At 35.6% G+C, this 12897-nt stretch overlaps 1 protein-coding gene across 3 annotated transcripts in view; it reads right to left on the reverse strand.

Moving 5' to 3' along the window:
* The window catches only part of LOC150095616 (kinesin-like protein klp-12), a 282767-nt gene that overhangs the window by 207020 nt on the left and 62850 nt on the right, over nt 1-12897 (reverse strand). For all 3 annotated transcript variants that reach the window (XM_090410291.1, XM_090410289.1, XM_090410290.1), the window contains exon 4: nt 7124-7401. In XM_090410291.1, the coding sequence (XP_090266417.1) occupies nt 7124-7401 (278 nt within the window). The remainder of the gene's footprint in view (nt 1-7123; nt 7402-12897) is intronic.

Genomic DNA, 12897 nt, shown 5'->3' on the forward strand with positions numbered 1-12897 from the left:
GTTCCATTTTTGTGTTCCCTAATTCTCTAAGTAAGAAGTCAATTTGGGAATCCTTTGGCAGAGTGCAGGCATTCAGGGTGCCTATAACCAGGGTAATCTTTCCAAAAAAAGATGGCCTGCCTTCATCTGTGGAACTATTAGCATCATCCCTGACTCTTCCTATTTCTTTTCTGCCATGGTAGAAAAGTAGGTGAGAGTGCAGGACTTGGGGCCTATTCTGTTTCGCTGTCATATGCCTTGTTATTGCTGTTGACTTTGCTTTAGTCTTTTTATACTTTGTTGACCGGGGTTCTGATATACACCACTTTCTTCATTTGCATTCTGTCTGAAGTACAGAGAGAGAGAAAATGATGGGGGGGGAGGCACCACGAGAGGATGAGTATAATTGGAATTTGACTCAACTGGGCCATCTGGACTTGACCAAAATTCCTTGACTGAAATTCTTGGTCAAGAATTTCAGTCAAGTCAGGATGGTCTAATCAAGTCAAATTCCACTCATCCTCACCTTCACACAGTTGTTATGGTATTGAACCTAATGGTAATGCATCAGGAGACTTTATCTGATCAGCTAACAAATAATGCAGCTGCCATTACTCTGCCAGACTGCACCTGGAGGGAGATGAAGTTGTCAGAGAATGCCAAACCACTAATACCCTTTTTTTTTTTTTTTTTTTTTTTTTTTTAAATCTCAAACTTCTGTTCCCAATTCACTGTTGTGCTGATTTGCTATCTCTGTTACTCTTCAAATCCTGATAACTACTACTAGCCTCCTTTATTATCTGAAGTGTGATTTTCTAGAATCCAAATACCAAAACATTGAGAACTTCTCTTTTCCAAACTTATGGATCAATCGGGAAGAGTTGCCAAAGTATCTGCTGTTAACAATCAGTAATTTTTCCCAAATTGTCCATCAACATACCAGAATACCTGACAAACTGCTCAATCATCCCTTCTCTTGAGCTCTTCTTAATTTCTTTCCAAACATGGATGTTTGCTTGTCTGCTTGCTTGTTTTAGTGTTTTATGGTATATTAGCAACTATTATAATATTATAATGTGCAAGTCCATATTTAAAATAACAAGTGTATGAGAACAATATAAAAAGTTTTGTATGTATGTACAGTAAAAACCAGAAATTCATTATAACTAGTTCTAACTAATAAACACTAGAAGCTCCAAATTGTATTGCCTGTCAAATGCTGAAATCTAAAGATACTTTTTTTTTTATTGATAACTGAAGCCCAAAGAAGATTAATAATAAAAACCCACATCTAAAATACAATTCCTAAAATCCACATCTAAAATACAATAAAAGGTGGACATATCAGATATGTCCACCTTTGGCTTTGATCATCTGCACCCTTGAAGGGAGGTTTTCCACCAATGTGCAGCAGACATCAGGTGGAATTTGTCTCTTCCTCTTTCAAAAGCAGCACTGAGTTCGGTGACACAAGGATGTGCTGTTCTGGACCTCAATCGCCACTCCAATTCATCCCACCGGTGTTCGATGGGGGTTTAGGCCAGGGCAGTCGTTTAACACCCATCTCTTCATACCTTTCCATAACAGCTTTGTGGTATGGGACATTGTCGTCTTGATAGTAACATGGGTCTGTTCCATAAAAATTCCATAGTGTAGGCAGCCTGTTTATCCAGAATATCAAGGTACTGAGTGGCCTTTATGGAACCATGGACAATGACCAGTGGTCCCACTCCAAACAAGCTGAATGCATCCCACACCATTACTCCATTACAAAACTTTACTGTGAGTACAACACACTATGGTAACAAGGGTTCACCAGGCTGCCTCCACATCCTGCCATCAGACTGGAAACGGGTGAACCTTGATCCATTGTTCACATGCTCTTCGCACCAGGTCAGATGAGCCTCCTTGTTCATGGTTGTGATGTTTGGCTTGTGTGCTGCTGCTCTTCCATGGAAACCCAGTAAATGGAGGCATTAAATAATAGGAATTAAATTAAATTAAATTAAATATAGGAAGCATTAAATTCTAATTTAATTTTTTTTAGTGTTGTAAAAAATCCATTAAACCTCCAACATAATGTCCTCACAGCACTTAAGCCTCTACACAAGAACCAGTAAATGGAGTTCTTTTCGTACAGCTAGTGCTCCCCATGGTGTTACTTGCACTCTGGAACTCACCACGGATGGTCTGTGCCAATGTAACCAGTTTTTTCATGCCACCTGTTTCAGCACCTTCCTGTCTCTGTTAGTCATTTTTGGCAGTTGCCCTGGGTGTGTTTTCCTACACTAATGATGCCAGAACATGTCTATTTGTTGATCACATCGCCAAACAATTCTGGATGCTCAAGTTGAGCAGCAATGGCACGTATGTACATGCCACTAATGTGACAGCCCACAATGACACCTCTCTCAAAGTCGCTGAGTTCACGTCATGCTTTCATACCACCTGTATTCAACTGCTATGATGAAATAGTGCTTCCTACTATCTGTACACTGGTTTTTATGTAATTAACAAACTTGGAATGTTCCATAACTTCAAATAACAGGGATGTCTGGACACTTATTATTAGATAGTGTATATCATCATACCGATTCCTATCAAGATATAAGGTTCATTCACTAATGCGACTGCTGTAGTTTTAAGCAGAAATGAGGAATAACTTATACAAATTAGGGACCTAGGAAGATATTTTACAGAAATTATATTCCTGATCTACATTTGATACTTGCAAGCAAAATTTTATCAGCATTACTGAAGTGAATCAAGAACAAGAAATATCACCGTTCACATTATAGGTCTTGAGACCAACCTCTAATGTAGAGTTAATATGTTAACAAAAAGTGTACAGCAACAGACTGCTATGTATCAAGCTGAGTTTATCTGATGTCGCTATGCAAAATATCATTTCTCAAATATGAGCTTCTACAGAATGAAGAATATGATGTGCAATTCTAAATGTCACAATATTAAAAAATAAATAATATTTTCAACGTTCTTCTTCTTTTTTTTTTTTTACTTAAAATTTCAATACTCGATCATATTTTCTATTTGATACTCTTTTTGGGGTTTCAATCATCAGTATAAAAAAGTCTTCAGATTTCGAGTTTCTTACTACTTTGGTACATTGCTGCTCCCATGGAGTGGAGTGCATAAAACTTTCTAAAAATTCTTGATGGTGTCCAGAGGAGAGTAAATTCAACTTATAGATGATCCTTCTCTTACAAATTCACTTCGATCTCTATCTCACAGATGCAATGTTTTGGCTCTGTGTCTATTCTACAGGTATTTCAGTGGCCATTGCTCCACTGAACTGGCAACCATCATTTCTCCACTTGGTGTTGCACCTGTCAATACAAGAGCAGCAGCTGTCTAACATCCCTTTACTGTGCAATTACAAACATACTGAACCTGCTTTTCTTCCTTTGTTGTTCCATTTACCTCTGAAACAACCTACTGCAAGAGGTTTCCAAACAACTACAACCAGCAAATCTTCAAAAACAATGTCAATAAACTTTTATCTGAGTCTTCACCTACACCCTAGACATGGCTCTGATGTGCTTACAGGTCCTTCAACTTCTCACATAGAGGATCAACATTAAAAAAAAAAAAAAAAAAACACTTAGAATAAGAACAGTCAATAGAATGGCAGTCAAATCCTTATATCATCTTTGTTGATTTTGAAGTAGCTTTTGACAACATTGGCAGAGAAGCAATATGGAAATTAGTGTTGTATTATACCATGTAAAATTACCAACATTATGGTTTAGAAAATTTTGCAAAATATAAAATACAATTCACACACATTGGAGAGGTTTCAGAAAAGCTTGAAATGAAAACAGAAGTTAGACAGGACTGCATTCTCTCTCTCCCCAACAATATTTCTTATTGTTGTAGACTGGGTTATGGGAAATGCCATGAAAAGTGCAAAAGGAATAGAGTGGAATTTAATAGGACAGCTATTTTACTTGGATTTTGCAAGTGATATATATTTAATGGCACATACACAACAACATATGAAGGGAAAAAAAAACAATAAAACTAAATGAATAAGCCTTGACTATTGGATTAAGAATAAATAATGAAAATAAATAACAAACAAAAAGAAGATATTGTACTGGATGATCAAATTTTAGAAACCATGGAGAATAGGTCAGAGAGAATATTTTTAGAGTCAATGATGACTATGAAGCATTCTCCTAATCTTAACAAGTATGGCTGCGTTAATCTGCCAAAAATATAGGAAACTATCATTTTAAGATCAACTCCTATTCAACTATAATGCTTCTTTTATTCAACATTAAAGGGTGGCAAATTAGGACTTTTGTCCATTACCATTTGAAATGTCTCACATGTACTCATTGTCATGTGTAAACTGTAATGTTATTTTGCTCTGAAGATGCTGGTTTGAAATCCATCAAAATAAAAGCTGGTTAATAAACATCCTTTTATAATTTAGTTTTGTTTGGTGCACCATTAAAATAAGTTATTAAGAAATACTAAACTAGTATTCTAAGCACGGGCAGATTTAGGATTTGTTTATAGTTAAGAGTTGACTGGATGTAAAATAGCATCTCCAACAAAACAGGATGCCTAGTTTTTTGGATGCTGAGGAAGCTATTGATGCGATGTTTTTTTGCCAGGAGAGAATGCAGGTGAATGTTAGTCCAAGCAAGGAGATCTGATCTTGTCTGGTATATTAGTGAGAGTAAGGGAATATGAGTTGGGTATTTCTTTTGTGAGAAAAAAGGCAATACCAACTTTTGGCAGCATGGAACATGACCAAATTGTCTTCCCTCCATGAAGGATAGTATGTAGATCAATGTTTAAAGTACTTGTTGTAGATGATCTTGATGCTTGGGATATCTATGCAGTGCATGGTTTGTCAAATGAGTAGGATGAATGAAGAGTGCTATCGTGTGCAAAGCTATGGATTGGATTAGTGGTGATTGAAAGCAGGTCATTTATGCATATGAGAAAGAGGGTAGGTGATAGGACAGTGCCCTGGAGGTACTTCTGCATTAGTGATGAAGCTTGAAAAGAAGGAGCCATCAACCATGACACGTAGTGAACAAACAGAGAAGAAGCTGGCAAACCCAATTACAGAGAGTGGGAAGTAGACCAAAGGATGGTAGTTTAGCATGATTCAATGCCAAACATCATGAAAAGCTCTGGAAATGTCAAAAGTGACAGCACAAGTTTTGCCAAACCTTTCCTCTGCACCTATCCAGTAGCAAGTGATGTAAACTAAGAGGTTAACTGTGGAATTTTGAATGGTCACTGATTAATTGGGGCCTCTAGGTAAAAGAGAAGTTGGTTTTTGATGACTTTCTCCATTATTTTGGAGAGGACTGAGGTGATGGCAATTGGTCAGAAGTTTGACAGTAGACTTCTATTGTCCTTTTTTTTGGAATAGGCCAGATATGTGATTACTTTCACATGCTGGAAGTACCAGCTATGCAGAGATAATACAAGATAAGTGTTAACTCTGGAGCACGATGTTTGAGAACAAATAGACAGATGCCATCGTCAGAACCAGGAGACTTTTTAGTGTCCAAGTTATTTAGTAATTTTCTGATGTATTTTTGCCAAAAAACTGCAGAAGGCACTACCATACCAGAGTCTGCAGTACTCAGATTCTGGTATGGTAGAAGGCAATTTGTCTTGGTAATCAATGAGGGAGTTTGAAGAAAAGAATGCTAGGAAGTCATCTTTGGGTGAAGTAACAGCAGTGTCATCACGATGAGAGAGAGAGGCATAAGTGCAGGTAAGAAGTTGCATCCAATGGCATTAGCAAAGGATAAGAAGGCATGACAAGGCAAGTTTTTTGCTTTGGCATTTATGAAGTCAGATTTAGATCTGCTGATGACTGTTTTGCATTTGTTGTATCCTTTGGTATAGGCAAGATATGAAGATGCAGTACTTCATGTGAGCCACTTGTGATAAGCAGAATTTTTTTTTTCTTTCTTTGAATGCTCTTAATCAGGGCATGGAAAGCAGACAAGGATTCTGGGCAGAAGGATAATTTCTGTTATCCATTCAGTACAGGTGTTTGGATCAGATGAATTGAAGCAATAGTATGACCATAGAAAGGAGTAGACATTCCAGAGGTCATCCCATTTGGTGCCTTTGTATTGCCAAAGGATGTAAGGTGTAAGGTCAGGAGTGGCTTGAGGAAGGGCATTCTGTGAAAGAGGAGAGTTGACCTCTACCATGTATTTGGAAGGAGATCTGGTTAAAAAAGAGATTGAAAGTATTGGGTGAGTGAAGAGAGTTGTCAGGAATTCATATAAGTAGATGAATGATTTGCATTAGACCATTGCTTATGGCAAAGATTTCTACTTCGTCTCCAGCTTGGTTAGTGGTGTCAGAAAAGACATGAAAAACTATTAACATCTCAAAATCCACTATCGTTAATGCTTTGTTTGAACCAGCAAACAAGGATACTAGTTCAAATCCAGTGAATTCTTAGAAGACTTAATAAATTCATGTTTTATTTTAAACTAATATAGTGTTGTAAGTTAATACTATGAAGTTAATATGAATGATAGTTGTTTTTTTTTTGCATTATAAGATGCAAACAATTCTGGCATTTTAAATTAATCTCACACACACACACACACACACACACACACACACACAGGACTTACAGATACCACACTATTAAAGACTCTCATATTCCAGGATGTTAGGTGAACCAGGAATTATTTCTTCTTTATCATTTAATTATGATTATTATTTAGTATTATTACTTTTTCCTGTGACTAAGATGCCAAGAGGTCTGTTGTGATAATCTGTTAGTAAGATTGGTGTTGCTCACTAGTTATACACAACTGAACACACACACACACACACACACACACACACACACACACACACACACACACACATTCAGTTATGTATATGTTCCTGTAAACAGCTACATGAAGAGCACAAAGAACATTAAGAAGTGAATAATATTTTCTTCAAAATAGTTGTTTATCCTAAGATTCCATGAGCTCAATTATCTGTTGATATTGGTCTCAAATAGCTAAAATAATAGCTGATGCAGAGTATTCATAAATAAATTTAGTAAACATTTTAATAAAACTGAATTTTCAGTGATAGAATATTATTGATATGACAGTATACTATCAATTCATACCTTTACACTATTTGCTTGTTCTCGTATTTGTATCCGTTTTCTTTTCTGCTCAGAATTCAGCAAGTCATACACTACTTCTCTGTAAATCTCTGAGAATGAAACTTTAATATCATATGTTGATATTTGCTTATCAACTTGGGCAAATACATCATCCAAAATACGTGGTATAATGCCTCTAGATTCTTTAGGTACCTTTCCGGAGTTAGAGTAATCAGTTCCCATTGTATAAGTCTTCCCAGATCCTGTTTGACCATAAGCCAACACAGTTGCATTATAACCTGAAATAACATAATAGTCCATTTTCTCAAATAAAATTATTGGTGTTCCAAACAAAATTATGCATCAAAAATATTATGGTTTTTCAACAATAAACAAAACGCTGTATTTTCTGAAATACCCTGTGCAGAATTACTGTTAAAAAATTCAACTAACAATTAGGGTGCATAGTTTATTCATGACTTTTGCTTTTTTGAACTGTCATGTTAACCTGTGAGGATTTTTTCTTACATGAACTGCTCATTAAATCTACTTGGGGGGGGAGGTTGCAAATATTAATGGTCTTTCATCATTAGTGAAGATGATAAAGAAGATGAATAGACTGGAATCATGCTACTGAAGAAAGTATAATGTCACAAAGTTGAATATGAACCTGGGTGTGTGTGTCTATGGGGGGGGGGAGTGCTAAAAATCAATGGTAGCCAGTATGAGCTTTTCATGTTATTTTAGATGAAAGTAATAACAAAGAGCATATACATCTGAATTTCAATGCTATGATTAGGTACATTTGTACTTGGCATGTATACCTTCATACTTTAATAAATTCACATATCTCCTCCCCCCCTCCCCTTTAAAATGGGGATGTGCATGTTATTCACAAACATCAAGTTTTCAAAAAAATATGGTATTGAACATGTAAAGGGTGGAAACTAAGTCTATTTCTACAAAAATGGCTCTAAAACAGGTATAACACGATATAATGCTTGAAGGAACTAAATTAATGATATAGTTATCTCATGAAAAATTATTCATTACCATAAAATAAAATTTCTGCCCATAGAGAAAGCCTATTTCATAGGGCATTTTCAGCATGAAATGATTGGGAGAAGTGCATGTACACATAAGAGAGGATTCAACAATGTATCATTAATGATTCAGCAGGCCAACACTGGTCAATTATTACCCAAGTCTCCAAACAGTGCAATATGAAAAATAACAGCAGTTAAAAATAAATAACAATTAAAAAGTAAAAATTAATTAAAAGTGCAGAGCCAACAAGTTCTTTTTCCATAAAGGGATAAACAAAGTCCAACACACACACACACACACACACACACACACACACACACACACACACACACACACACACACACACACACACACACACACACCTGTTAAGTTTAAGATGATGTAATAAATGCTTCAACAACTCTCCTTATATAATCTTTCCATAAGAAATCTACTCATGTGAAGGAATTCAGAAGAAAATTAAAGGAGACTATGTTTTAAGGCAATAGCATGTTTCTCAAGACCACACTGTTTAAGTTTGTGATACATAACATAATTTTTATGTTTTTCTTGATGGACAATTGCAGATCTTCTGGACTGGGCAAAATATGACAAATCACAAGAGCAAGGAATCTGGTAACCATCTGGAAAGGCCAAAGGAGGAAGCTTGTCATTTGCTGATGAAAGAAATGAAGAAATCTTGTGGACAGGTCAATTTTGAGTATTAGAGTATTAGTAAGATATGATCAGATATGCCTTTGAATAAGGAAGAGAAATTAATTTCTTCCTAAGAGGAAGAATAATTCAGGAAATACAACACATTAAACCAACATTAATACAACTCACTGAAGTCATATGTAAGGATTTCAATGTCGTTTATCAATAAAGCCATCACTAGTACAGGACTCCATCTTATTAAGAAGAATAAGAAGTGAAGAATATTTCTGTCATGGCTTGTGCAACTCTGACACCACCTTTACTGTTGTTGGAAAAACATATTGCTCTTCCCAATAATGGCTGATAGAGGAGCAGGCACAATCTCCTTATTCCATTCCTCCCAAAATGTTATACATTAAAAACATTGGTAAAATACACACTTGATCCATATTCCGAAATCATATTTTCAAAAACAGTTTTGCTTTTGCAAGTGATAGTTTTAAAACTCACTGAAAGCCGTTTTTCTGTTCAAAAAGTTATCCAATTAAATGCAGCAAAGTCTGTATATGCAACTAGTCTGATGACTAATAATGATTGTCATCAACTGATCATGATGGATATTCTGTCCTTAACAGAAGTGGGAGGGGGGAGGATGCTGATGATTTTTGATTGCTAATAGATACAGGTGGTTTGAAAACTAAAATTTCCAAGACCTCTAATAATATTTACTGAAATGCTTTTGCTGTACAGAATACCTAATCTTTTAACCTCTGAGGTTGCAGTGAAAAAACTGATTGGTTGATTAGTTTAGGTTTTTACATAAGGTAAAATAAATCCATTCAATTAAAACAAAATCAATAAAATATTTAGACAGAAAAAGAGGTAAACAAATGAAAAAATGTATTTGAGTACAAAGCAACAAAACAAATACAATCTGGCTGCATGTAATCATAATTCCATGTAAATAACTAAAAACTGTATGCACCTGATTAGCATGGAATAGAATCTGCGAATATATGTCAGCCAAAGTAGTAAAAATGGTTATTCATGACTTATTTTTCACAGTATTAACAACACCACAAACACTTTTATCAACAAAGATGTTTTATTAACGCTTATATTTCGCTGATTTTCAACTCAACATCATCAGAGCACAACACACATGTAAACGCGACAGTGAGTGAGTGAAACAATATAATTGCAAAAGACAAAAGATCCAAAGTCCTATTTTTGGCGCCCTCTAACGAAAAAAAAAAAAAAAAAAAAAAAAAAAAAAAAAAAAAAAAAAAAGCAGTTATCCAGGAGTTTTTCTTAGGATAACCGTCTCCCAAATTTTTGGCAAATTAATGCAACCATATTTGTTAAGGTTGGGAGAATTCTTCAAAGCCATTGCTGACTCAAAAAATAATCTTTCAGATCTATAACGACTCCTAAATAGCACATTTGTTTTCCTCCATCTAATCCTGTGTGAAGGAGTGTCCAAAGCGTGGTCTGCCAGTCCCGACTTGCCATAGGAATAGTAGTGAATGTATCTTTCATGTTCTTCCAGGCAGATGTTCACTGATCTTCCTGTTTGCCCATAATAGGCCAAGTCACAGTCACATGGAACTTCATACACTCCTGGGTGTGCTAAAGGGTGAAGTTTATCCTTAGGCGAGCAGATCAGAGTTGCCAGCTTGACATGAGGTTTGAAAGTGGTGCGAAGGCCATGTTTCAACAATACTTTGGCTATCTTTTCCGATGTACCTCTGATATAGGGAATAGAAATGGTCATGTTGTATTCTTGTGTATTAGGGGAGGGCAGAGTAATGGGCCTATGTAGTATTTTATCTATTTTGTAGGGATTGTAGCCGTTGGCTAAGAACGTATGGCGCAGGTACTGGAGTTCAGTGGTCAGAGCTGTATCGTTAGAACAAATGGCTCTGGCTCTGTGTGTAAGTGTTTTTAAAATGCCGTACTGTTGGACTGGATGATGATGTGATTGTTTATGTAGGTATCTTCTTGTGTGTGTAGGCTTTCTGTAAATAGAAAAAGATAGTGATCCATCTGAAAGGCGGGTGACTAACGTGTGTCAAGAAATGGTAAACAGTTATTTGATTCTTTTTCTACTGTGAAGTGAATTTTGGGGTGTTGGCTGTTTAGGTAGGTGACAAAAGCATCCAAAGTGTCATCCATGGGGCCAGATGGCAAACACATCATCTAGATAGCGTAACCACACTTGTGGCTTGTATGTAGCTGTGGTAAGTACTTTGTTTTCAAAGTGTGATGATTTCAAAGTGATGATGCTGATTTGAAAATCAGCAAAATATAAGTGTTAATAAAACATCTTTGGTGATAAGTGTTTGTGGTGTTGTTAATACCGTGAAAAATAAGTCATGAATAACCATCAACACCTAAGCTTATCTGTTAGATTAGTAAAAATGGTAAACAACAAATACTGAATAAAATAAATTTGACCACATGTAATTATATAAAGCATAGCATGATAGTCATCATAATGTCATAACCTGTGCTGAACCTGGCAAGAACAACTTCCTTTCTTTAGTTCCTTTGCAAAGTTGACTGGCAATAATAATTTCAGGCTTGATCACATGTAATTTATTTGTAATCTTTCCCTGCTATGATGACTGCCAATGAATTCAATTTCCTTTTACTATCTAGAACAGTGGTCGCCAAAGGGGGTCGATATGACATTGTTAGGGGTCGATTTGGGCTCAGGGGTTGATTGGGGGTCGACAGAAAAATATAAAACATCATTGTATGGGTAATATTTAATATGGTTAACTTGGATTACCTCCATGACAAAAGACATGGAGGTAATGACAATGCAATTAAGAGTGAATCATGGAATCAGTACCTCCATCTTACAGGTCCTGTTCATGGACCTGTAAGATGGAGTAAGGTCATGAAAATAGTTACTGAGGCCAATCAAGTAGGGCAAAATGACGTATTTACCAATAAATGGATGTTGGTGGTTCCTGCCGGCCGGCGCAGTGGGAGTGAGATTGCAACATGTGCATGGTTCTTATTTACTGATACAAGTATTCAATCCTGGTCTCATTTTTGAGCATCGACACACAAGTGAGCGTTAATGTTCTAAAATTCATCAACATACATATTATAATTCAATCGTTATTCATTCACGAACTAAACTTCTCTATGTTGAAGAGTTGAGCAGTGCTGGTAGTAATACCAATGATATTAATACCAGTAGTTTATTAATATCACTAGTAATACCAGTGATATTGATATTACTAGTGATAGTAATAGTAGTAGTAATAGTAATATAATAATATATACTATATTATACATACAGTAAACACTAACTATAAAATAAACAATCTACTAACTCACATAAGCATCTTTTTTTGCTTGTCCTATTATAATTACGTAATAGTAAAATATAGGGGGGGGGGTTGATAAAAAGTCAAGAAACTCTTGAAGGGGTCGACGGGCAAATAAATTTGGCAACCCCTGATCTAGAAGATCAACGAAACTGAAGATCCAAGTCTGAGAAAGCAGCTGCTATTCATTTCCCTTGATTCCGATTTATAGCAAAAACTAATATCCATGCTGGTCAAAATGGATCAAATACATGAAATGCCTTATGAATTTTCAAGAATAAAATCATTAACAGCTTTCTGTCTTTATTGTGTAATTATCCTACTGCACTATCAATCCCTTACTGATAGAGTTGTGGCCTCTGAGACCCCTTGCATAAAGTAAAAACTGTTTTGGAAATTGCTTGTCTAAGGAACTGTCTTTCAATAGTTGAATATTTCCATTTATATTTATTTATTTTCAAGAGCTATACTAATGAATTTCGCATGTATGAAAATAAAATAAATAAATTAGATCTATTTCAAAATATAATATGAAATCCATCTTAAAAATAAATTTTATTCATTACTGGAAATATTTGCAATCTTTTATTATTCAGGTGAGAATAAAAATCCCAGTATTCAGCAGAAATCATTACCTGCCAAAGCTCAACAAAATCAGGAACTGGTTGAAGAAAGACTTAGAATAATTTCCTGTAGTTGACTATTTATAACAGTCTTTCTTAGGCAACCTAATGTTTTGCATAAGAATATTTTTTCTAAAGAGTTACA

The sequence above is a fragment of the Typopeltis vanoorti genome, chromosome 20 (genome assembly GCF_054136105.1).
Source record: "Typopeltis vanoorti isolate ZY-2024b chromosome 20, IOZ_Tvanoo_1.0, whole genome shotgun sequence".
In the NCBI taxonomy this organism is placed as follows: domain Eukaryota; kingdom Metazoa; phylum Arthropoda; class Arachnida; order Uropygi; family Thelyphonidae; genus Typopeltis; species Typopeltis vanoorti.